This window comes from Rhamphochromis longiceps, linkage group LG8, assembly GCF_057381845.1.
Source record: "Rhamphochromis longiceps isolate RC_006_pf linkage group LG8, R_longiceps_female_GT1.1, whole genome shotgun sequence".
NCBI classification, from domain to species: Eukaryota; Metazoa; Chordata; class Actinopteri; order Cichliformes; family Cichlidae; genus Rhamphochromis; species Rhamphochromis longiceps.
In genome coordinates, this window is record NC_140564.1 from 14,634,703 (window position 1) to 14,661,890 (window position 27,188).

The window sequence follows — 27,188 nt, forward strand, 5'->3', positions numbered from 1 at the left end:
TACAGCACCTGTGCAGGCCGCTTTGCAACCCACTTCCAATTCAGCTTTTAATCCTCTACCATTATCATATCTGTTGCCATGGATGCCTCCTCTTTTCTTAGTGGAGGTTATGTTTCCTAAAATAAACTTAAAACCAGTGGTGGACCATTATGTCTTTGTTCTGGATACTGCAGGTCTTCTTCCTCAATTTCACCTTATCCCTAGCATCCTCATCTATCACGCCAACCGTCCACATGTCTTCCTCCACTACATCCCTCAACTTCCTCTGAGGTCTTCCCATTTTCTCTATATTGACTATCCTTTGTCCAGTATATCCACTATCCCTCCTCTGCACATGTCCAAACCATCTCAGCTTTGCCCCTCTACACCATAAAAAAATACACCCTAAAAACAGTAATATTCCGGCAGCTGGGGCACCGAAATAACACCAGAAAATAACAGAAAATAACTTTCCCATGAAAATATGGTTATTTTCAGTAATGACAATACAGTTTGTTGCCCTAATTTTCCATTGGATTTTGCCTTTTTCAAGTGCTTTTAAACATTAAATTAGGAACAATTTAATGTGATTAAACAATGAAATTACCTATAAACAAGGTCAATGAATGCGGCAATATGAATAATAATATGGTACTTAAATGTACAGAAATATACAGTTAACAGTTTAAATAATAACGGATTGCATTCATATAGCGCTTTATGAGACCCTAAAGGCACTTTACAATTCCCCTCTGGCCATCACCAGTAGGTGGTAGGTGAAGTGTCTTGCCCAAGGACACAACGACCGAGAGTGTCCAAGCCAGGGCTCGAACCAGCAACCTTCTGATTATAAGGCAAACTGCCAACTCTAGCATTACATTTGAATTTAGCAGTTCAATCTTTCAAATAACTGACACATATTTGTGAAATTATGATGCATTTGTGAATGTATTTTAACAATCTACATATGCATATGTACAGACAAATACATTTAAAAAACAAGATAATTATGTTTTATTACATTTACAGTGATTTTACGTTAATTTACATTTGAAATGTAAGATCACAGTCTATTTATGTGAATTTAATGTTATTCTAAAAGAACAGTACAAAACTGTAAAATACACAGTAAACTACTTTTATATTACAATTTTTCTTTACAGTGTAATTTAGTCTCCAAACCACTCAACCCGAGTTGTCCCTCTAATATACCATCTTATAAACCTTCTCTTTCACTCTTGCTGCTATGCTTCTGTCACAAATCACCCCTGATGCTTTACTCCACCCACGCCACCCTGACCACCCTTCACCTCCTTTGTACACAGTCTATTGTTGGCGTAATACTACAAATTTCAGTTTACAATTGCTGGGCAGATCAAATTTAACGGCACAATGACAGAACAGCACTTTACATGTATACACACTTCAGCATTGTTTTTGTTTTTGTTTTGTTTGGCAAACACAAGCACAAATCTTTGCATAAAAAGCAAAATCAGGAAAAAGAAGAGGACGTGGTTAAACAGCTGAGTCACAGATTGGCTGGTTTTCTTTCTTGCAGCTCTGGTGTTCCGCGTTGATTCCAAACTGCAGTTTAATGAAAAGTTTGTATGAACTATTAGAGGGATTTTTTAGTAAGAAGAACAAATATATTAAATAGGTGAATTGAATATGATGATATAGATCCATCCTTTTATTTATAGCTTTTAAGATTAGTTTGAAAAGGGACTGATGGTATAATTATTGCTTCCATAGCATCCATCCTATATGTAATACACTGATGTTAGTACTGAATTTCTCTAAATTTTATTTTACAAATGTACTATTTTATTTACTGATGAAAAATCAGTGTTAATGGGCTGCACATTGGCTTTGAGGAAAATCATTCCTATTGTCTTGTTAATATTTAAACCAGGACAGAACAGGTCAAGCTGCTATGTTAACCTTTCCATAGCCATTCTCACTGTTGCTTCACAGCTGTTAACTCAACTGTGTAAACCATGTCTGTCTAAGTAGTTTTTGCACTTATGGACAGATGCAGTGAAATAGTTGCTGCACATTTAAAATTTGCGTCAGAGTCTGCAGAAGACAACTGGGTTGGATGTTGGGTGTTCACAGAGACCAGCTCAGAGACCTGGCTTTGCATTCTGGTTTTGGGCAATGATCCCATGGTGGATTTGTGTTTCCAAGAAGCTACCAACAGTGTTTCTGCCTCTTGGCAGAAATCTTAGTCCTTGTCCTCTTCTTCCCTTTCTGCCTCTAAAGTGACCGCCTATAGGATTCTCACTTGACATCATGTCCACATTGAGATCTGAAACGACCACCGGTTGTTGGAGAAAAATATGGATTTCCTAACTGAGTGACAGTGGTTCCTGGAGGTTGCTGGTGTCATTACTCTAAAAAAAATAGACGTATTACACACATTACACAGAACACTTTTCTTAAACGTAATTCAGTACGTTACTTAATTATTCCCAGGTCTGTTTGCTGGACATTCACTCAGCTGTAACATCATTCTGGGTTTTTGCCTAGCTTAGTGTCTGCATGCTTTCTGTGCAGATGCTTGCAAAGAGCCAAAGTTGTGTTAGCAGCATAATGCAGTTGTTTCTGTCCTGGATGCAGTTTGCACTTTAGCATTGCGCTCTCATCCTTTTGTGCAATAAAAATAAAAGTCATGCCCCTATCCACACCGTAGACTGCAGCACTGCTTTCCTCCTCTGGCACAAGAACTCAAATCAGCTGATTGTAGTGCAAGTGCAAGAACCAATAAGCGGAATCAGTCGGTAAGCAGACTAACAATTCCAAGCAATTGTTTGTTGCTTTAGAACGACAATGCACCACTTACCTATCTAAAGCATCAAAACCAATGTTGGCACATGAAGTCTGGACTCCATTTACAGCTGCTCAGCACTATAGGGGTGTGCTGCAACAAACTAGAGATGCATCCCTAAATCACTTTCTTTAAATTTGCAAGAGTGTGCACTTGCAGATGACCACGCTCTCTTAACACGCTTTGAGCTTTGCTTTCATTTTGGGGAAGGGACTTGCTGTTCAGAGGCATTTGGTATATGCTACTAGTATATCAGTTACTCTATAAACATGAGTGGAAAAGAAAAGTTTAATAATGCTGCAGCCTACTACAAGGGGATATTGTTACTAGAAATTTGTTATAACTTTCTTCACAGTGTGGATAGAAAGCATCATCGGGTTACAAATGATGTTTGGTTCAGAATGTAGCTGTGTATATGTAATGTAATTCCTCTGATGCAATGTGTGTTACAGTGTCGGTGTTATTGTTATTTTTTTGTCACAGTTCAGTTGTGGAATATTACAACATATAACCTAAATAATAGGGGTCCTAATACAGTTCCTTGAGGAGCACCCACTGATGACTTCATGTCAGCCCACTTAGTGCACGGTTAATTTTAGCACGCTTTTCTATTTTGCTTTTGAACGTTCTCTTCTCTTTCCCCTCCTCCCGTGTGTACTGTGTGAACATCTCATAACAATTCCATGAAAATGAATCCAGTGAGACGTAACCTACACACAGGGGGGAGCACAGGAAGGAGGGGGTGGGTGGTCACATAAACATGGACACGCAGAGCGAGGGGAAGAAAGAGAATTACTAACCATTGGAGAGAGTCTGAGAGGGCATTCAGGGAGAGAGCATTGTCAGAGTGATCGCTAATGAGGTACGTGCATGTCGGTGCACCTATGTGTGAGTGTTTGTTTGTTTGTGTGTGTATGTGAGTGTGTGTGTAATTAGTGACTGTGAGCCCATGAGTGCAGGATAAGAGCAAGTCTTCAGGGCGGCTGGAGGACACATGGCATAGAAGGGGAGGATTGTCCTCTGGAGACGACAGAGACGTGTGTGTGTGTGTGTGTGTGTGTGTGTGTGTGTGTGTGTGTGTGTGTGTGTGTGTGTGTGTGTGTGTGTGTGTGTGTGGACGGTGTTGCACCACTTTGATATTATTTGGCACAAGTATCAACAAGATAATGTTGCATATAACAAAGTCCATTAAGAAACTAATGTCAAACCCAGCCCACAATTTCATGGAAAACATGAAACAAGACACACACACAGACACACGCACGCACATATATGTGCATGACTTGTTGTTTGGAAAACATGAACCAGGTCTGTGACCACTCGCAGTCAGTTGCCACCCTCATCTTGAGTGTATCAAGATGGCAATAAAACAATAATTTGCTATCAGCCTGCTATGAGTTTGCAACTGAATGGGGTCAAGTCGGCAATTATATGCAGTCTGTGATGATACGGCAATTAAATGTGATAAATTGGCAAAGAGCAGGCACAGAAATTTGTATGAACTAACTCATATTCAGAGTCCATTCAGAACCTCATTGATTTGAAGCAGAAATTCAAATATTCACAAGATTAGTGACATCACATAGGTGCTCTGCAACCTAGCTTTTATGTAGAAATGTAACCAAAATGCAACCAGATGGCAACCTATTGCAAAGAGACACGCTGCATATGAGTTGCACTTAGCAGTGTAGGCTGACAGACCGCAGCGTGTTGCCAATCATCAAGCAATCATCAGTTTTTTTCTAGTTGCAAGGAGGTTGCTATCTTATTTTTGCTCTGGTGTGACTGAGCCATAATGGATCCAAGCTTTAAAGAAATGCAAATGAGCTACAGCTATAGTTGCAAATACAGGGAGTGCAGAATTATTAGGCAAGTTGTATTATTGAGGAATAATTTTATTATTGAGCAACAACCATGTTCTCAATGAACCCAAAAAACTCATTAATATCAAAGCTGAATGTTTTTGGAAGTAGTTTGTAGTTTGTTTTTAGTTTTAGCTATTTTAGGGGGATATCTGTGTGTGCAGGTGACTATTACTGTGCATAATTATTTGGCAACTCAACAAAAAACAAATATATACCCATTTCAATTATTTATTTTTACCAGTGACACCAATATAACATCTCCACATTCACAAATATACATTTCTGACATTCAAAAACAAAACAAAAACAAATCAGCGACCAATATAGCCACCTTTCTTTGCAAGGACACTCAAAAGCCTGCCATCCATGGATTCTGTCAGTGTTTTGATCTGTTCACCATCAACATTGCGTGCAGCAACAACCACAGCCTCCCAGACACTGTTCAGAGAGGTGTACTGTTTTCCCTCCTTGTAAATCTCACATTTGATGATGGACCACAGGTTCTCAATGGGGTTCAGATCAGGTGAACAAGGAGGCCATGTCATTAGTTTTTCTTCTTTTATACCCTTTCTTGCCAGCCACGCTGTGGAGTACTTGGACGCGTGTGATGGAGCACTGTCCTGCATGAAAATCATGTTTTTCTTGAAGGATGTAGACTTCTTCCTGTACCACTGCTTGAAGAAGGTGTCTTCCAGAAACTGGCAGTAGGACTGGGAGTTGAGCTTGACTCCATCCTCAACCCGAAAAGGCCCCACAAGCTCATCTTTGATGATACCAGCCCAAACCAGTACTCCACCTCCATCTTGCTGGCGTCTGAGTCGGACTGGAGCTCTCTGCCCTTTACCAATCCAGCCACGGGCCCATCCATCTGGCCCATCAAGACTCACTCTCATTTCATCAGTCCATAAAACCTTAGAAAAACCAGTCTTGAGATATTTCTTGGCCCAGTCTTGACGTTTCAGCTTGTGTGTCTTGTTCAGTGGTGGTCGTCTTTCAGCCTTTCTTACCTTGGCCATGTCTCTGAGTATTGCACACCTTGTGCTTTTGGGCACTCCAGTGATGTTGCAGCTCTGAAATATGGCCAAACTGGTGGCAAGTGGCATCTTGGCAGCTGCACGCTTGACTTTTCTCAGTTCATGGGCAGTTATTTTGCGCCTTGGTTTTTCCACACGCTTCTTGCGACCCTGTTGACTATTTTGAATGAAACGCTTGATTGTTCGATGATCACGCTTCAGAAGCTTTGCAATTTTGAGACTGCTGCATCCCTCTGCAAGATATCTCACTATTTTTGACTTTTCTGAGCCTGTCAAGTCCTTCTTTTGACCCATTTTGCCAAAGGAAAGGAAGTTGCCTAATAATTATGCACACCTGATATAGGGTGTTGATGTCATTAGACCACACCCCTTCTCATTACAGAGATGCACATCACCTAATATGCTTAATTGGTAGTAGGCTTTCAAGCCTATACATCTTGGAGTAAGACAACATGCATGAAGAGGATGATGTGGACAAAATACTCATTTGCCTAATAATTCTGCACTCCCTGTAGACAAGCTGGAACATTAGTACAAAAATGTCACTGTGGATACACATCTTACAGTTTCAGAGAGCAGAGATTGTCTTATAACCTGCACATGCTTGATGTTTGTGAAGCTCGCAGATTAAGCAGCTACTAGATAAAGATTTATAGTGAATACACACACACTAGAGGGAGAAGGTTTTTCAGCATTAGTCCAGGTGGTGTATGGGACCATGTTGGGGGAGGGTGCTATAACATTACTCTCCATCAGCTCTGACATAGGTGGGATCATCAGCCAGGTGTGTGCAAGCCCTGCGGTACAGGTACACCTCCCCCTTCTCTCTCTCTCTCTCTCTCTCTCTCTCTCTCTCACTCACACACACACACACACACACACATATAAATACAGCCACCCCTCCCTTGCCCACTTAGTAGCCTCCTTCACCTGATGGCCAGGGTGCTGAGTCGGAGGAGTCTGTGTGTATTATTATGTGTTCCAGGCACAATGAAGAGAGAGGGTCTGTCAGTTGCCACCTGTTGGCCAGCTGTCAGGGTCCCATTTCAGGGTCACCTTTCCATCTTTCCACGCAATAGTTACATCTATCTATCTATCTATCTATCTATCTATCTATCTATCTATCTATCTATCTATCTATCTATCTATCTATCTATCTATCTATCTATCAATCAATCATACCTGCAAGTGACATAAGTTTAATTTACTCCTATCAGGCCCGAAAAACCAACCAACCATTACAACACTACACAAGGAGGTGGGGGGAGGTTCAGGGAGCACCGAAGGGGTATCTAAATGTGTCTCGTTTGATGCTGATCAATGGGTCGCAGATACCACCCTCTTCATGTTACATTACCATCTCTATGGGAGCCTTGATGGAGAGTTTCAGGGGTGGGGGTGTGCAAAATGGATGGATGGACTAGAAAAACCAAATGATGAATGAGTGATGGAAAAAGGGAGGCATGAAATGAGCATGAGGAGGAGGTGGACGTGACAGGGGTTGGATTGGAGAAGGGATCAGTGCAGAAGTGTGTGTGCGTGTTTTGGGGGGGGTTGTGAGAAGGGAGAGATAATTTCCTCTGAGGAGTCTGAGTGGTGAGGTTGGGATGGGGAGGTGGGCAGGGTGGTGGTTGTTGTTGGGCGGGGGGGGGTGTAATGGCTTTGGGTGCTGCCTTAATTACACCAAGCAGCCAGTAGATGACAGAATGAGATTATTTTTCAGGAATTGAACGCAGAGTCATTAACTTGTCACTGTTAGTTGCTCAGCCATACAGCATATACACAACACAGAAAAAGGAGATCATAGGAGACTTCTTATAGTATAAAATCACAAATCACCACAAAGTTTTAGTTTATGAAATTTAAATAAGCCCACAGAGAAAAAGGAGGTTGAACTCGGCGCCTTCTTCGTGTGAGGGAACAGTGTTACCCATTTATCCATCCACTGTGCCACCATGCTGTCCAAAGAGTCCAGACAGTTCCAACTGTAGAAATTGTGCAAACAAAGCAGTGCAGTGATTTTTTTATAGTGCTCAAGTTTTATTTCACTTAAATGCTACGTATAAAAATCTCAACTCGGTTACTGGCAGTCTCAACTTGATCAACGTATAATCAAATTCATTTAAAAAAAACAAAACACAATCTGCTGGTGATTACAAAACAACAAACAAAAAAACAGCCTTTGGAACAAAAGGTTTGGGGTTTGAATCCTGACCATGGCAAACGTCCAGTAAGTGTCCCCTGGCTAGGTCCTTCATGCTACTCAAGCTTACTTTGGGGTATGATTGAGAGACACATAACTGAAGCCATACCGGCTCAGTTGTTGAGGAACCAGGACACCACAGCAGGCAGGTCCCCAGGTACAGGGTGTGCAAAGATACCCCTGAGACAATCCAGCACATAACAGCAGGGAGCAAGAGGCTAGCAGGCAGGGCATACATGGAACACCAGAACCAAGTGGCTGGCATAGTATAGGGGAAAATGGGAGTGGTGGTTGACCATAACCAAGCAAAGATCCTGTGGAACTTCTAGATACAGACGGACAAACCAAGTGATAGTGATAGAAAGTGACAGCAATATCAGGAAGAAGGAACAGGAGAAGCTGGGGAAATAGGGTGGAGGGTGAAGGCAACAGTGGTCCCAGTGGTAATCGCAGCAGTCGGGGCAGAAACCCCAAACTGGGCCAGTGTCTCCAGATCCCAGGAACATCCAAGATCTCGGTCCAGAAGAGCGCAGTCATAGGAACAGTAAAGATACTGCTCAGGGCCCTCAAGCTGTAAGGAGTGGGGAACTTTTCTTTTTTAAATTTATCTGTCTTTCTTTCTTTTTATGCATTCATATATAATTATTATTTGTTTGTTTCTTATAATTACAATTCAATTTAAAGTCCATTTAATTACTGGGGAATTACACCCTTGCACAGGCTGTATTATGAAGCGTTACTGTTTTTTCTTTCATGCTTGCAGAACTGTCTTAAAGCATCTAATCAAGCCGGATTTTGATCAAATATGAGATTTTTAGATTAATTAATTAATTGTCAATTAATTGTTAATCCTGCATTCCTGGCCCAGTTGCATATTAATAATAAAAGAGAGTAGGACAACAATTATCACAACACCAAAGTCAACTCCAGCTAGTCGTACAAAGACAACTTCTGCTCCATTGTGTATGCAGATCAGTGTTGTCCTCTTAGCTCCTCTCTAGCATAAGTGCGCACTTATTTAGAGTCAATTACAGACAAGACTTAATGAATGCCAGAGCAATCACACGTGTGTATGTGCATGCAAACGCCAGCGTGTGCGTGTGTCCGTGCACGCTCAAAGAGAGGAGGAAGAAAGCGCCGGCGTCAACAAACCCATCGGTGCAACACGCGGTGAGCATCAGGGGCCGCAATAAGCGCTCTGCACGCTAATAAACCTTCTGCTTGAATTAATGACATTCAAATCCCCGAAAACACCACAACAGCATTGCTGTAATTTGAGCTTCGCACCCTCAGCGGCGGTCATGTTTCACCCAACCTGTAAGTTATTGGTCTCGGGTTGCCATCTATTGGCCGTTCCCCAAACGCAGCAAGACTTGTATTTGTCCGGCTCTGGGCTCTGACCAGTGTTAAGAAATTAGCCATCAGTATTTAATGGTGTTTATAGTTTCAGTGTAAAAGGGCACTATCATCATTGTCGGCTTACGTTATTGCACTCACGAGGCGTCACATCTGATTTGATTCTTTCTGCGTGCCCAAGAGAGGGTTACTGATTATCTGACAAACCGAAAAGGTCAGTTTATATGCCAATTTCATTATGATATACCATAAAAAAAGAATCACTTCTGTTAGCAGTAACGTAAAGTAAAATATCTATATTCACTGAAACAAAAAGTGTACGTGTTTTTGAATTCTGTGTATTATAATGGATTCTCCATTTCAAGGAGTGATTAATGATGTTAATGTATTAAAAACACAACTTCAAAGTTAAGAAATAAATGTGTAAAATGACAGAAAATGATCTGGTAGCTCACTGGCCAGACTGTCCTGTAATTATAAAACAAAGTTTCTGTGTTAACTCACAGAAAATGTCCTTTTTTGTGGATTTGTTGTAAATAAATATACATTTATATAGTCAGTAGTGAAAAAACAGGAACGTTTTTGTTATGTTATTGTTTATCTATTACTTGATTACTGTGGTGCAATATGAGCAGCTGTGGTGGTGGGGATGGGGTGTTGTTATCAGAAAAAGTTGTAAAATGTTTTCAAATAATTTAAAAGTCCAAAAAATGCAGCTTTTCCAAGTCCATTCAGCGGACCAGATTGGAGTCTTTCCCAGGCCAGTTCTGCCCCTGGTTGTCGACCATGGTCTAAAATAGGGGCGGGGAACTCCAGGCTTCAACGGCTGGAGTCCTGCAGGTTTTAGATCGCACCCTGGGTCAACACACCTGAATCAAATGATTAGTTCATAACAGGCCTCTGGAGAACTTCAAGACATGTTGAGGAGGTCATTTAGCCATTTAAATCAGCTGTGTTGGATCAAGGACACATCTAAAAAAAAAGATCTGTGCGAGTCACAGTCATTCATGACAATTCACAAACTCAAAAACCACAGACACAGTGGGCTCCAGTGGTGCAGTCTGGTAGAGAGTACTAACTTATGAAGCAATGCTGAGGTTGTGAGTTTAAGCATCAATCTCTGGCTATCTGAGAACAGACAACACACAGTCACGGATTTGTCCTCTTGTGTTCATTGCCAGGTAGCTAAAACGCCACCACTTTTAATAAAACACACACACATACACAAATTCACCTTTTAACAGCTTTCTACGATTGAGCGCATGAACCCACCTGTTTTTGTTTTTGTTGTTGTTTTTTGTAAACATATATATATATAAAAAAAAGAGGTGAATATTAAAAAAACAGAACATCCATTTGTGACTGGAGTGCTTTAAAGGCTGTGGTTTCCAGAGTGGTAAACAAATAAACAAAATGGCATTCCAGCCTCCAAATACTGAAGTAAAAAACATATTTGACATGATTTGTGTCTGAAAGCAGTTTCCACAGACATTAAAGTCAGAGGCTGTGCTGTATCAGTAAGGCACGCTGATGAATTTAGAGCCTTGTGTCCTTAGAGTTCACGGCAGAGCGTCCAGGAAGCTGTGACTGCTGGGTAAAAAGTACCAAATAAAACTTCCATGTGGCCACTAAGGTGTACTGTTACTGGCCAGTGCAAGTGGACATTGAATAGCCCAGGACAAGATCAGTCACACACAGATCAGTTATTAGTCCATTGTTCTCCTTGTTTTCATGCATATTGAAGGCTTTCATGCATGTTGTTTTGTATATTGAAAAAATACATCTGGAATTCACCAGTCCGTACAAAATCTAGAAATACTGATGGTTTTATCAGTCGTAAGTGCTGCCAAGCACCATTTCACACATCCTAATCTTATCAGTGGACATCAGCTTGGACTCCAAGGACTAACAGTCAGAGGAGATGTGCGTTTAGGTCGTACTTCTCGCAGAACTTGTCTGTGATGGGGATGCAGGTGAGGTACTCGCACCAGTCGCACTTCACGGGGTAGATGTAGAAGAGAACGGCCAGAGCGGAGAACAGACCCAGGAAGATCAGCAGGAAGACGCAGATTTGGACTCGCTTTCGGTACATATCGGAACGGCCGAAGCTGGTGGGTGAAAAAACAACAACAACAAAACAACAGTGACATCATTACTTCCCTCAGAGAACGGTCATTGTTTTGCATCAAACCTCTTAAATCATGAAAGTGATGAAGGGAATGAAAACACTGCATATAGACTGAGGAAACGTTCAGTCAAAGGAAAGAATAAAGAATCTAGAGGTAAGTCAAGTGAATGCTAAGCTAAGCTAACTAGCGCCAGCTTAATTTAGCTTTAAATATAAAGTAGTGGCAACAGTTTTCAGTCTCTTCAATTTCCACAACATGTGAACTGTTCCTTTCATTTCTTTATACTTTGCTTCCAAGGAGTCAGACCTTCCTTCAGCAGTAGTCCTCCAGGCTTTCTGAAGGTCTTTCACAGCTTTTCTTTGGACACTTACTGCTTTTTCACTCGTATTCAGAATCTGTTTTAAACTGTATCTTTAGGCACTTTGTTACTAGCAGCCTGTCTTAAAAAACATAGAAAAGATAAAAGAAAAGAGGAAAGGAGAAGTAGTAGAAGCAGATAAACAGTAGATGAAAGTGTTTAAGAGATGCATCTGGCCCTTCAGTTAATCCCTCTACTCCATCAGACAACACTGAGGTATGCTAGATTACACAAGAGCTACACAAGAGCTGGACTGAACACACATAAAAGTGCGGTCACATTTTGACCTACCATGTAATACCATCTAGAAAGCATCTGATTAGCAGCTGCTTCATTTCTTAGCATTAAAATGGCCTCGAATGTACTGCCAATGCAGTAAAGCCTGGATAGAAAAGCACACAGAGCAATAGTCACTTACCTGATGTATGGGAGGAAGGCGAAGGACAGGAAGAATCCGGAAACGAAACCACAGATGTGGGCAAAGTTGTCGATCCAGGGAAGCAAACCGAAAGAGAAGAAGAACACAGAGATGGCCAACAGCTTAGCAAACGCTCGCCACGGTCGCTCGAGGATCTGCCAGCTCTGAAACAGCTCCACAAAAAGACAAGCCAGGATGCCGAACTGGCTGCCAGCAGGACCCACCTGGGAAGAAAAAGACAGGCACCTATAGATCGCACACAGATCGACTAAATGAAAACAATGTATAACTATGATATTTTTTGGCAACATCAACATCAGCTTGTACCTCTGCTCTATAGGGCAGGAAGATGGCAGAGGCCAGGTTGCCAGTGATGCCACTGAGCATGTAGATAATAGAGATTCTGAGCCAGCCAGCCAACTTCTCTATATCCCTCAGCACCGTCATCTGGAACAACACCGAAACCAAGCAGTGCAGAATTCTGCAGGGACAAGCAACCAGTTATCCTTAACATTCCACAAATGCATGCACATTTTCACTGAAGTATTCAGGCAACTAAGTTTTTCCCATAATTTAACATCTTCATGGCTGCTTTAAATACTGAAGGGAGAAAGGAAGAGTGCAGTCACCCAGCATGAAGAAACAGGGACAACCAGAGCCGAGAGAACTGATCAGGGACCTCTGGGTTGAGGAAAGGCAGCAAACCGCAGACATCGTCCATGCAGGCCACCTGACACAAATGAAAACAACAATACAATCAGTCAGGGTTACGGCTACAACAGTCAGTGATGCTCTGCTGCCACCTTGTGGTGGAACGTGCCAGAGGTGAATGCAGTCCACAGTCCATTCTGTTGCACTGTGTGCTGCAGGCTCCAGTGGCGCAATCGGTCAGCGCGCGGTACTTATACGACAGTAACCTGCAGAGCAATGCCGAGGTTGTGAGTTCGAGCCTCACCTGGAGCAACAATGTTTTAAATCACCAGGCTCTCACTTAAAGGAGCAAATTTACACAGGCCACTGTTTTTAAACATGCAGTTAAAAAAGGTGTGTGTGTGCTGTTTGTCCTACCTGTGAGCAGAGCGTAGCCTCCTCATGGAAGTAGCCATGCATAAAATCACAGTACTCTCTAGAAGTTATTTCACACCTGCAACACGAATTCAGGTTTTTAAGTAGAGATCAGTGTACTAATCTTTTATTCAAACACATTTATAAAGATACTGTTAATGTTTGACGCTGTTACTGAGCACGTGTTGTAAATAAGTGATCCCGATCCTCACCGTCCTTTGGTTCCGATGCAGCAGGGCCGGCCTGTGATGGTGCAATCAATGTGGGGGAGGTTAGTGTGATTCCCCGAGTTGAACCTTGTGCAAACCTACAAATCAAAACCACAGTGAAAGTTTCTCATCGGATTACAGTTACAACAGTTTAGAAAAAAAAAACCACACACACACACACAAGGAGAACAAGGAGACAACTGTTTGCCTCACATTGACTTGAACCAAACCACTTAAATGCAATATTACATTAGTCTTTAGAGACTCTCTTGCAGTACAGTTGTACTGAGCTACAGTTGTATAATCAGACATCTTAGCCTTTTGGTATATGACTGGCTTAGAAACAGAATCATTGCTATCTGATACTACCTGATCCATGTATCTACTCGTTGATAAATAATAGTATCAGATGAACACTTGGCCCATCTGGAGTTAGGGGTAGGGTTTGGCTTTGGTTACGAATTTTAGCTGTAACACTGAAAAATGCTTAAAGACTTCAGTGGAAATGTATCTCCTAGTTTCCGAACAGTGGCCTGTTTAGCATTTGTTTTAAATAAAACCAAACCCTTAATCTAACCCTGTGGATGTTGTGAGGTTAGACTGATAACATGTTACTGCGCTTACAGGCCAAGAAGTGATGTCATCCGGCCACTCATGCGGTGAAACAGAGGCTGGCTCCAGACAGATTCTGCAAAATCAAAAGTACAAGAAATAAGAGTGAACACTGACGTCTTCCAGCAGGGTAAGTCGGCTCCAACAGCTCAGCCCACACATGGATAAAAACAAAGTCTGTCCGGCAGACTGTTGCTCTTGTCTTAAGTTATGAGTCCTTCATCCAAAATTGTTTTCTATTAAAGCTGAAGAATGATAATCATGTTACCTGGGGTCCTGATGGCAAACGGCACCATGTTGCCGGAGCTCACTGTTCAAAGAAGGAGCACTGGGGTGCTGAGGCCACTTCACCCACACTGCCAGTGTGCTCTGCAGAGCAAAGACATGCCATGTATATTCAGAATGCACTGACACTATACGTCAATGGACTGGTTCTTGTATAGCACTATCTGAGTACTGAAAGTGCTTTACACAACATGCTTCATTCACTGTTTTCTACCTAACATGCATACACACTCCAACAGCATCAGAGAGCAACTTGGGGTTAATATCTTGCCCAAAGATATTTGGCATGCAGACTGGAGCAGACAGGGATCAAACCATCAACCTTCCAATTGGTAGGTGACCTGCCCATCAGTAAGGTATCATTTTCTGAGCACAAGTTTCAATAAAATCATAGTGTGCCTGAAATAAACAGGTCATGGTTGGTGCTGAGACTCTTTCAAATCTAAGCTGGTGTGACTGACCGAACACTCCTCCTGTAGAGTCTGCAGGCAGCCGGAGCGATCATTCCTCACACAGCAGCCCGATTCTCTCTCTAGTGCTCGCTTCTCCTGGATCAGCTTGTGGATCTCTTCATCCTGACGCATGCACGGGGAAAACTTGGCTCCCAGGTGAATCAGCGCTTCCTGTGGCGAAGAAGAGATGACGTGACAATTTGAAAAGAAAAATGTCCATGTAGATCCTAACACCTCTGTCAAATAAGTCTTTCAAGACACCAGCCACAGGAAACAAACAAATACATTTGCGCATTCATTTCAACTGAAGATTGTGTGATTAATTTAAATATGGAACCTGGTGTGTTTAAATACTACTACAACAGAAAATGTATATTTTAACCATTTATTCCTTTATTTAGTCAAAAATCATACATGCATTTAATTTCGACATGCGTTTGAATCATTTAACTTTAAACTAACACTTAACCATTTTTCCATTGCTTTATTGTACTATTTATACATTATATTTATATGATATTTGTGTGTATTAGTAGCTAATACAACAAGTGTTCATGAATACATGAGCAGATTATACACACTTATGGTTAAAGAGGGCGTACAGCCTCTTTCAATTCTACATCACTTTGTTCTTTAATTATCGCATTCACAAGATTTTTAGAAAACTCGACTTCTGACCTCTGACCTTGAGGCAGAGGTCACTGAGATTCAAACTCGCCTGCAATTTTTAGTAGTGTGAAAGGCGGTGGATAAAAGACTGGAAGTACTTACAGAGCTTGGACCCACCCAGAAGTTTTGCTGTTGCACAAACTTCACGTTTTCATAAACCCCCTTGTTCCTCAGCACCTCAAAAATAAAAAAATAATAAAAAATAAAAATCTCAATATTCAAAAATTTGTAACAAAGCAGCATTAAACCCTTATAAAAGTCGAACACTTTACTTACCGAGTCGACAGTTTCGTGTTGCGAGAAGCCGATGGGGGCAATACCGTAAATGGTGACAGCCAGAATGGTAATGAGCAGGTGGACGCAGGTGATCCAGTAGGTAAAAAAAGGCCTGGAGAGGGAAGCATTTTTAATGCATTGTTTACTTTTTGCATTTAAACATTTCTAAACAGCCACATCCCATCTCACCTGTGATCATCCATGTCTTCAATCTGCCGCTTGACGTAGCTGTCTATGCGTTTGCGATACGACCGGTTAGTGAGACGTCCGACTATGCCCAGCCCGTACGGCCTCTTCTCTCTGGCAAAAAGCTTCTTAACCGGAACCACGATTCTTTGCCCTCGCTGCTGATGGCTGTTGACGCTCACCACCTCCTGTTTCAGGCGGACTTTGGGTTGGACCGCAGAGCCGGATTTTGCCTTCCGCCACCCTCGCTCTAAAGGCCTGAATCGGGGAGGAGGAAGCATTCTAAGGGATTGCAGCTCCTTTCATTTTTTTGTGTGCATGTGAAGGATACAGTGGAGACCTACATCATGAGATGACTCCTCTCTAGTTCGTTCCTATCCAGAGCGCTTCCCGTGAGCTCGCTCTCATCTAGCTGTTTGAGGGCAGCCTCCGACGGAGTCTCAAAAACCTCGTCAGCATAGCTGGACAACTCATCCTGCAGGCCTTCCTGCAAAGACTCATCTCATAAATACATCGTAGACAGTATTTTTAATTTATTTCACAGAAATAAGCACACATGTTTTTGCTACATGAAGCCTCTGCGGGCTATCGCATTCAGAAGATTGCAGAACTGAAAATTATGCTGCAGGAAGTTCTTATCCTGAACGAAAAAATGCAAGCTTTATCAATCTGTGAATTCAAATGAATGTCACAGTGACTAAAAGTCGCTTTGAGAGAGTGTGTCCACTGCTCACTCTGGTGAAGAAAGAAGTATCTAGGTCATCGGGGAAATCCGCAGTGTCATCTTCGAAGAAACTAGGAGGCATGAAACTCCGTCTGCGCCGCCGCCCAGCGGTGCTCTCGCCTAACGTCCGGCCCTGAGAAACGATCATAAACAGGACATTTCAAACAAAGATGGAGGAAATTTTCTAAATCACATCGACAAAAGCACCTTAATAATAAAGGTATTACTTTATCATTGCGAAATGAGAGCCACAAGGTGGCTCACTGGGTTCATGGTAATAGTGAAAAAGCTCTAACCTGCTCACCTATGAACCCCTCGGCGTCACACTTAAATGAAATATCTAAGTATCATGTTTTTTGGCCTGTCTGTCACCGTTGCAACCAGAAAAATGCCCAAAAGATTTACTTTCCCAAGTGGATCATTATGCCGTTTCCCATACTGGTCTACTTGATTGTCATTGCTTGTTCGATCTGCATTATTTATTTATTTTACTTTTAAGAAAAGAGAAGTTGGGAAGAAGCTCAACAGAAGGAGAGGGAAAGAAAAACAGAGGAGAAGAGAGACAGAGAGAGAAGATACAAAGGATCAGTTTGATCACCTGCTGGAAAAAAAACACAAGCAAAAAGAGAACAACACAGTAGTGAAACTTTTCCTAAATCTTCCCCAAGTAGTTTTTGGTAACTAAACCTAAGCACTGATGCAAAAGAGTGAGACCGCGTATCTTAATGATGCGATGTGGCCTCTGCGGGTTTGCACCTATATGAGCTCAGCTCTTCCAGAGTGCTCTGAAAACAAAGCAGCAGATAACTGAGCATTCACTGGTGTTGTCACGGAACATCTGCTGGTAAAACCCCCAGTAATCCCCCCCCACCACACACACGCACACTCTGAACAGCAGCATAATTGCTTTACATATGTGTTCTGTAGCTCGTGGTTCACACAAGGACAGTCACGTGCACACTGCTGTAAAGTATAGCGCCTGACTTTAATCCCCAACAGGACACGCAAATCTCCTGTTTTACACAACATGCTTGTGTACAGAAAAAAAACCTGCCAAATCATTATGGTAAGTGTATTTTTTCTGGGACAAATAAGAAATAACTTAATGTAAATCAAAGTCCTTTTATGGGCTATCTTACTAGAATCTGTTGCATGAGCTTTTAATACCAGGAAGGAGGAACATGCATGACTATCTTGACAGGCAGCAGTGTAGAAGAATTCAAAGACAGCAAGACCGTCTTAGGTAGGAATTCTGGAATAAACAACAAATATACACCTTCATTAGCGCCGCCGCCGCCTTGAGACTCATGACGGCGACAGATTCTCGCTTGCGTCGTCGTGGGAGACGATTGAGGGCAGAGCGTGAGCTGGAAAATGAGCAGAGGGAAGCTGTGCCGGGCGTCATGGGAGTTTGCAGGGCGCTCAAGCCATCTACTTCTTCCACATTGCGGAAGGCACGACCCCGAGCCAGGGGGTCTACGATCTGCACACAAACACAACGCATCGCACAAGTGTGTCGGTTCACCACAACCTTTTTCTTTTAAGCTCGATTGACACGACAGAACAGAAGAGGCAACAGGGATGCACATACACATCGATATTAGGGTTAAATTGATGTAAAAGGGGGTAAGTAGATTTTACTTCACATGTGCTTTATGTTTTACGTCTGATATGATCTTTTATACTAAAATTAAGGGCAAAGTTTCAGATAAATTTGCTAAACCAAGGGCTTTTTAGGCTACTAGCACTTAGCGGGCTACGCTGACATGCTATTAGCTACACAGAATTCACAATGAAAGGAGTACAGAATTATTAGCCCCTCCCCTCCCCCGCCATGAAAATTTAATTTTTAAGCATTTAACAGAGCAAGGAATTTCAACACAGCTTTTCCAGCATCCTAGATTTATTTTGAATGCTTACATTAGTATTACTGTGTACTGTGTGACTCAATTCATTCAATTCAATTCAATTTTCTTTATATAGCCAAATCACAACAACAGTCGCCTCAATGTGCTTTATATTGTACAGTAGATCGTACAATAATAGATACAGAGAAAAACCCAACAATCATATGACTCCTTATGAGCAAGCACTTTGGCGACAGTGGGAAGGAAAAACTCCCTTTTAACAGGAAGAAACCTCAGACAGAACCAGGCTCAGGGAGGGGCGGGGCCATCTGCCGGGACCAGTTGGGGTGAGAGAAGGAAGACATTTCTTGATGATTTTTCAGTTCTTATAACTTTGAAATGCTGTGATAACTTTCTATATCCACCTCATTCTCTCAATAATTCTTTTTCTCAGCTCTAAAATGACTTCTTTGACTTTTGGGCTGATGCTTTCTAAAGTGACGGCTCAAAGTTTTGCAGTTTTAACTTGGGACTGATGATATTAACCCTGGTAATTTTTATTTTTTTCTGAAATAATTATATTTTTGTGTAACAACAGAAATAATTGATGCTTTCTAAAGACGTCTAATGTGTTTAAAAATGCTACTTGGAAAAACCGTCATCTGTAACTGTATAATTAATATCAGTGCTGCACTCATTATTGTGACTTTCAGTGGCTTGTTGTTTTTGCGGTTAGTCAAACAAATCGTCAATAAAAAGTTCTTTCTCTGTTAAGACCCCATCAATTGAACCCTACGAAAGCGAACAAAGCAAGGCGCTAAAGCGACCCCGATTTTCAAGATGTGACATGAAGAACAGGAGGAGAGAGGTGGGGGAGAAATGTGACGAAAGAAAAGGTGCCCATCTACGTCTCCATCCCTCTAACATGCGCCCCCCCCCACATTGGCGCAGGCCTACCCTCTGCATGCCATAGTGGTGATGACTGGGGTGGAGGGGTGGGAGGTAGAGGGGAGGAGGGGTCTCAGTGCTGGCAAGGGAGAGATTGTCTTGGCTGTGAAGCTCCATCTCCCTCATCACCTGCGTCTTCAGACCCCCGTACAGATGACTGCAGTGCTGCAGGCTCTTCCTCCTCCATCGCTGGGTGCTGTCGCTGTCTTTACTCACCCCAAACCAGTCAGCCGTACCCCTGGGGGAGAGGACACACTCTGCTTAGTGAAAGCATATACTTTTTTTGATGTAGTGGTAGTGTGTCAGAAATGAATCAGGTTCATCTTAGCACAAGAACTTAATAATGAATCAGGATGAAATACGGGCCATGATTTTAAAAAGTCAAGAAAACAACACTTTTATATTATAACATCTAAGATGCTCTTGTTGTACTTTTATCTCTGTCTAATGTGTGCAAGTTTGAACCCAGCTTTGAGAGCCTGGATGAAATACACTGTCTTGTTTCCTTATATAATTTACAGCCCTCTGCTGGCAGAAAAGAAGCAGATGTTGCCTCATATTCCCAGAGTAGATGACACAATATGGGTCTTTGTTTATTACATTTCAGTTCGATAAATGTGCATTCAGGTCCCCCTTTTTCCAAGAACTGTGTCCGCACATCAGGCTGCGTGTTAACCGATCAGTGGGAGGAGGGGGAGGCTGTTTAGAGAGCAGAACGTTTAGTAATAAACACTCAGCCCTCATCATCAAGAAAAACGCCAGCTGAGGAAGCCTTTTAAGGCTGCACAAGGACAGGGTGGGGGTGGCGCAGCCCTGATTACTGTCCCTCCAGAGAGGGATCTCTTAAAAAGAGGAAACAGGTTTGGAACAAAAACAAAACAACGGTAGGATTTAGACTGGATGCCTTGAGCAAGAACGGAGACGTAAACAGCGGGATTAGAGAGAGAGAAATAAGGAGGACAGGAGATCCAGACTTCTCAAAAACTTTTGCACAGTTACAAAATGTTTGTTTCCTTAAATGCAGCTAGCAATCACACAAACCTCATAAACAATATTAAATCCTGGTGGAACAACAAGGCCAAATTTCAGAAATGGGCTCATTTCAGGCTCGGTGACAGTTGTTTGTTTAGAAAAGCAGTTCTTTTTCTTTTTGGGCACACGCACGAGCAAGCGAGCACGTCTTTTTCTTTCTTTTCTTTTTCTTAGTCACCCACACAAAACGCGAACAAAACATTCAGACTGCTTGACGACAGCACGAAACAACCACACATCGCAGAAGATTAAAGCAATTTTAACACGCGTGCATTAGTCTCCACATCCTCCAGGTAAGGCTGGTACACATGAAACAACAGTCGACGTAATTATGGGCTCACACGGCATTTTGGGCATCAGGGAGAAGAAAAGGCAGAAGGGTAAAGCTTTGCACAATCCAAACAAACACTACACAAAAAATCCAGGTAGCTATAAAACAATTAGACTACTGCTGGTTCAGTTTGCACATGCCCAGTCTCATTCATTCATAGCCACATGTGGAGGCAGCAAGTGTGACCACTGATAAAATTACTATTAAAGTCAAAATAGACATTATTTTAAGAACGCATTGTAATTCACGGCAAACTCATTCAAGTTGTTTTCCTATGTACGACTTTATGTTGGTTTACATTTTTCCTATAATTTAATATTTACTTTTCAACTTTTATGTTTTCTAGAAACAATATGAATGAGTTTTTTAATACATAACTACAAAGTACAACATTGTGCTGTGAGGTAGGTAAATGGTTCATCTGCCCTAGTCTGAGAAGTCCAGAGTCTCTCTCATGAGTTACATTTTCTAAAGCCTGAAAAACGTGTGCAGCACTCTAGTTCCCTCTAATACTTGTGAACCACAATATGCTGAAAGGTCATCAGGGATTTATTTGTCCATCCATTGAAAGCTGGTTGTCAACACCATTTTTTAAAAGGCCAGCATGTCAATGACGTAGTGTCTCATTTGGCCATTAAAGAGACAAAAATATAGAAAATTACTCATAAAACTCATAAAAGTATGAACTTAACATTGACCTTGGTTCATAATTTGGATTAGTTGATCATTCTGTGCAAAAATCCTGTAGAGATTCTTGTGAACTGTGGATGGACGGACATAGAGACGGATCCGTGTCTCGCAGTTGTATAAACTTGTTGGTCCTTCAACTCAATGAGCCTAATAATGGCACCTTTAAATGTCACAAGTTAACAAGTTTAATCGTTTTTGTTTAACTTCCATAGACAGCTAAATAACAAAAATGATATGCTACCACTGAACAGAGCTGTTTCAGTGGCAGTGGGTTACGCTAGTAACCAATTATTATACACTTTGATTAGATCACAGTTAATCATCTCCTGGCTACAGTTTAATTTATATTTATCCCACATATATGACAGCTTTTATCAGTCTTCTTACTGAACTTCCTAAAGCAAAGCAAATAAGCCACTTTTTCAGAACTATTCTCTTCAAAGCTTCAAAACTTCCTATGTTTAAAGAGATGGCATAAAACAGATGAGATGTACATGCTGGCAATCACAAACCCTTCCGTAAAACTCAACATATAAGACTGAAAGCAATTTAAAATGTGAGCTGCTAGTGACTCTAAATCCTGTAGTTAATTTTGAGAAAATCTTAATCCCCCTCAAAGACAGAACAAGTGCTTTGTTGAGAATTTTCACTGACTTTCCAAAGCATCTCATGCTGAGCCAGATGTTTTGCTCTGCTCCAGTTTGCCTCAGCGCACTCACCTGACCTGAGATCTCCAAGAGGGCTTTAGGGTATGGCTCATTCCTGATTGGGCTGGGGACTCTGGAGCTGAGAGATCTCCATCGCCAGTACTGTCCCCGCTTAGCCCCTGACTCCTAATAAACCTCAATCTGCCAAATACAAACTGATCCTTCACAAATCCCACATACAATGTTCCATAAGGGGATTTCCTGATATCCAGGCCAGCTCTACGTCACCGCTAAGCAAAGAGCGGAGGATCAGCACATGTCTGGAGTCTGCTGAACATCCCTTTCTTCTACTGTGCTCTCCTGGTTAATCAAAGTTTGAGAGAATCCAGTGCTAAACTCCTCAGTCAGACGGGAGGCTGATGTCCACATCATGACGTGAAAAGAAATCCACAGAGAGCTTCCAATTTCATCCAGCTGGACTATATAACACACAATGAGTGGGTGGATCTTTGTTTTCTGAACTTGTGTCACCAGCACACACAGCCTAAATTTCCATACCCAACAAAGAGCGTTAATTTGTCTGGAGACGTCCCTCCTTAAGAGCTCACATGAAAGGATGTGACCTACTGGGCAAAAAAGACAGCGATGCTGGTCCTCGTCAAACTGAACATTTTCCCCACATCAACAGCCCCCAACGATCTCTATCAGTGAGTCCCCTCTCCCTCTGCCGGCCTGTGTCTCTGCCTTGTTTTGCAGGAGTGAATGTAAACACCAGTTCTCCCTCTAACATACCACAGGAAATGGAACGTTAGAAGGAGGGAGAGAAGAAAGATCATCATGGGCATTAGGAGGGAGAAACGATGAAGGGAGTGCACCTTGGACATGCCTGGACATGACACATACACACATACTGTATATACACACACTACCGGAGAGGTTTATTTTCTCATCGCTCCAAGCTAAAACCCCAACGTGCTCTGCAGTTCGGAAACTCGCGTGAGCTTCTTTAAGAAGTCAAACTGAGCGTGTGAACTTGCGGTGAATGGCAAAGTTATCTACCGTTTAATTTTGTGGCCTCCTTAACATGAATAATGACCCATAAAGAGCGCTCCGCTTGTCCTCCAGATAAACAAACATCAGGGTGTCCTCCAAGATACCCCGCGTGCACACAACAAATCACACTCAGAGACGTGCTTTGTTTGAATAGTAAAGATTTAGCATGGATTCGTGAACTCTTGCGGAGGAGGGACCTCAGCTAACCTCCACGAGTCACATACAATCGCATTAATTCTCTCACGAACATCAAACGCGTCCTGTGCTTCTTCCACAAATGCAAATAAAAAGCTAATACATTTCTGCAAGATGAAATTAGAACATTAGGACACTCTTTTGAAGAGTATCTGTAGGTTTGAGTTGCGGCTCCGTCTTCAAACGTTTACATTAATTTAATTCTGTTTAAGCAGCCGCTTTGAAGTGGTATGACGCACATAAGATAGCCAGAATGAGCGTTTGTGTTATGTTGTCTCCTACAAACCATGTGGTCCTGTGTATGACCTGGACTGACACCAACAAACCCTCGCAGCTGTGGCATGAAGAAAATGTGACCAATGAGTTTGAAAATCTTTTAAACCACCATGTCAACTGAAAACATAACAAAGACAACACATTAAATGCTGAAACTTGTACATCTTAATGTTTTTTGGAAAAGACGTTGGGACAGTAATGTGTTTTTCTTTGTGTTGCATCAAGTGTGAACCAAAGTTAGTTTTGAAAAACACGTTTGCACAGTTATTGCTTGACACGCAGTTTCAGCCGCTCAACGCTGTCATATTTAATAATGTATCAGTTACTGCAGGCAGGCCAGTTTAGTACTGTCATACAGTACTGAGCAAAACTCATGAGTCACCCCTCATTTCTTTATGTTTTGCTTCCAAGGAGACTGACTTTTCCTATCACTTTTTAAAGTGTTCTTCTCTGGGCTTTCTCAGGCTCTTTCATTGGCTTCTTTCAGTCCCATCCTTGTATCTGACCATTTTCAGATGAATAATATTTTTGTTTGTAAAGCCACTTAACACTGACCTATGAATCATTCAAGCATAAAACAGGCACGTACCTCAAAGGATGGACCAGTGTTGTTTCTACATGTAACAGACAACTTAGCAGTAACCCATTGTAAACTGTATCTTTGGACACTTACTAACAGCCTTCTAAGTCAGGAACACATAATTTGTTCCAATTTCTTTGGCTGAATCAAAGAAAAATGCCAAAAGTAAAACAGTTTTGACAGACATAAAATAGCATTTTTGCATTCATAAATGATGACTGCCATAATATAATGTAAATATAAATATGACATGAAGCGTTCTGGGTGATAAACATGTCATCATCATAAAATGTATCAAAAGAAAATCATTTTTTAATTTATTTCTATTATTTTCAATATAGCGTGTAAATGCTTCACAAATCAGCTCCATTTTTACTGAGAATTTCAACATGTTTTAAAGATAAAGCACAAACACAACACAGATATGTCACCTTTGGAGTTAAAGGTGTGATCTTACAAGCAAATAGCATCTGTTTTGAAGACTCAGTAGTTATTTGATGTCTGTATGTTAGTCCACCAGCTTTCAGTCTCAGTTTAGCTGTTTTACTCAATGTTAAGGCTGGATTAGACATTAAGCAACAAACATGTTTTTAGCATCACTGGACAAAAAAAATAAACCCATATTAACCTTTCAGCATACTGCAAATCAAGTGGAGTGACAGAGAACTGGAGTCCTTTACTTCCTTTTGGGCTTTGTCTTTGGGATTTAGGAAATCGAACCTGTGCTGAAAGCCCATTTTCAGGTCCTGTTTTAGATCAGGTGAGTAGTTTAAAGGATAGAATTTGTGTTGCAACGGGTTAAGCAGTAGCTTTTCACCTGAAAGTCTGAGTCAAGACTCACATGACAAGATGTTTCAACTAACTAAGTCCATGCTGGCATCCCTGGAGCTTGCTGAAACCCAATAATCTACCACTAGTCAAAAAAAATCAACTAACAGCTTCTACTCGCTGTTATCCTGGCCCCCTACTTCACCTCTCATGTACCTGATGATTTGTTTTGGTATAGATGAACGCCGCCGGGTCAGTATCTTGGGGATACAGGACCGCCTTCGGATGGTTGACACCCTCCTGGGGCTCCTCTGGCCCTTTGGGGGAACGGTGTTGATGCGTTCAAAGTGCACCCTTTTCTCACTACGTTCACATCGGAGTAAGAGGTTTGAAGGGAGACAAAGAGGGAAAGAAAAAAGAAAAAAGCAAGGCCAAAGTAAAAGGGGGGGAAAGAGAAAAAAGAGAGCAGGATTAATTGAAAGGAAGCAAAAGCATCTAATAGTTTAGTTGAGGAATTATTAGAATTATGGATTTTGCTTGCAGAAGCAGAAAGAGGAAATTAGCAGCTGGAGAAAATAGGAAGAGAGGACAGAGGAGTTCTCTTTATATACCCCTGTGTGTGTGTGTGTGTGTGTGTGTGTGTGTGTGTGTGTGTGTGTGTGTGTGTGTGTGTGTGTGTGTGTGTGTGTGTGTGTGTGTGTGTGTGTGTGTGTCTAACCTTTTAATGGACTGAGTGATGGAGGGCAATCTCTCCGCAGGAGGTCTGAGGTAGTTGTTGGAGGTTTCCAAGGCAGCAATGCAGGTCTGAGGGTTTTCCCCTGGCATGCTGACGCTGCGCAGGCGCCTCACTGGCTGTAACGTAAACACACATAAACACACACACAAATGATACAATCATGCTCTGTACCACTGGGAATGAGTGACTGCATGTCAAGGAACAAGCTAATTCCACACAGAAGAAGCAATCCGCTAGGGTTAGAGTTTTCAGTGCTACGGTCTTCTTCATTTGATGGAATTTACTGAGTTGCCACCAGAGATGGGCAGTAACGTGTTACAAGTAACGCGTTACTGTAATCTGATTACTTTTTTCAAGTAACAAGTAAAGTAAGGGATTACTATTGCAAAAAAACGGTAATTAGATTGCTGTTACTTCCCGTAGGCACGCTGCGTTACTGTGTTACTAAAACCGTGACTTTTTTGCTAGAGTGTCTCATGACAGTGACGTAAGCAAGTGCGACGTTTGTGACAACAGCTGTGTGCAGATCAACAATGGATCATATATCGAGTGCGGAGAGAGTATGAGCGTGCAGCGTTTAAAGCGTGGAAGTACTGACCTTACTTTGAGTTTGATTCCATAAAAAGTGACAAAAACATTAGCGTCCGCTGTGCGTGGGAAGAAAACTTCTTTTTACAGCGAAAAAAAACCCCTAAAAGCAAGCACCGAGTGCTCAACGACGTAATGGGAAATTCACAGAGAAACTCGCGGATTCTTCAACTGACCGCGGCACACCTGCACCAGGGTAAACCTCCACCTACCCCACTCCTGGTTTACAGGTGAAAATAGAGCAACAGGACCGCTAGTCTTTGACTTTATTTATTTTCTGCTGTGTTTTACTTTCATCTACAGTGGGGCAAAAAAGTATTTAGTCAGCCACCGATTGTGCAAGTTCCCCCACCTAAAATGATGACAGAGGTCAGTAATTTGCACCAGAGGTACACTTCAACTGTGAGAGACAGAATGTGAAAAAAAAATCCATGAATCCACATGGTAGGATTTGTAAAGAATTTATTCGTAAATTAGGGTGGAAAATAAGTATTTGGTCAATAACAAAAATACAACTCAATACTTTGTAACATAACCTTTGTTGGCAATAACAGAGGTCAAACGTTTACTATAGGTCTTTACCAGGTTTGCACACACAGTAGCTGGTATTTTGGCCCATTCCTCCATGCAGATCTTCTCGAGAGCAGTGATGTTTTGGGGCTGTCGCTGAGCAACACGGACTTTCAACTCCCGCCACAGATTTTCTATGGGGTTGAGGTCTGGAGACTGGCTAGGCCACTCCAGGACTTTCAAATGCTTCTTACGGAGCCACTCCTTTGTTGCCCGGGCGGTGTGTTTTGGATCATTGTCATGTTGGAAGACCCAGCCTCGTTTCATCTTCAAAGTTCTC

General features: G+C 41.9%; 1 protein-coding gene and 1 non-coding gene across 5 annotated transcripts in view; one reads left to right on the forward strand and one right to left on the reverse strand.

Annotated features, from left to right (window-relative positions):
* Positions 1-7,741: 7,741 nt before the first annotated feature.
* rhbdf1b (rhomboid 5 homolog 1b (Drosophila)) overlaps positions 7,742-27,188 on the reverse strand; it is a 45,672-nt gene continuing 26,225 nt past the window's right edge. Inside the window, exons 1-17 of one of the 4 annotated variants that reach the window (XM_085415897.1) lie at positions 22,215-22,828; positions 19,452-19,680; positions 17,924-18,130; positions 16,658-16,780; positions 16,268-16,410; positions 15,927-16,181; positions 15,738-15,849; positions 15,564-15,638; positions 14,802-14,963; positions 14,324-14,424; positions 14,068-14,131; positions 13,447-13,541; positions 13,238-13,313; positions 12,799-12,899; positions 12,497-12,650; positions 12,170-12,393; positions 7,742-11,372 (exon numbers count right to left, since the gene is read on the reverse strand). In XM_085415897.1, coding sequence (XP_085272023.1) covers positions 11,177-11,372; positions 12,170-12,393; positions 12,497-12,650; positions 12,799-12,899; positions 13,238-13,313; positions 13,447-13,541; positions 14,068-14,131; positions 14,324-14,424; positions 14,802-14,963; positions 15,564-15,638; positions 15,738-15,849; positions 15,927-16,181; positions 16,268-16,410; positions 16,658-16,780; positions 17,924-18,130; positions 19,452-19,680; positions 22,215-22,255 — 2,358 coding nt within the window. In that variant the 5' untranslated portion in view covers positions 22,256-22,828 and the 3' untranslated portion in view covers positions 7,742-11,176. Of the gene's footprint in view, positions 11,373-12,169; positions 12,394-12,496; positions 12,651-12,798; positions 12,900-13,237; positions 13,314-13,446; positions 13,542-14,067; positions 14,132-14,323; positions 14,425-14,801; positions 14,964-15,563; positions 15,639-15,737; positions 15,850-15,926; positions 16,182-16,267; positions 16,411-16,657; positions 16,781-17,923; positions 18,131-19,451; positions 19,681-22,214; positions 22,829-25,732; positions 25,867-27,188 lie in introns of those variants that run through there. The other 3 variants (XM_085415896.1, XM_085415895.1, XM_085415894.1) reach the window with 3 other exon arrangements.
* trnai-uau (transfer RNA isoleucine (anticodon UAU)) lies at positions 13,039-13,132 on the forward strand. The gene is made up of 2 exons: positions 13,039-13,076; positions 13,097-13,132. It is a non-coding gene; the product is annotated as a tRNA-Ile (tRNA).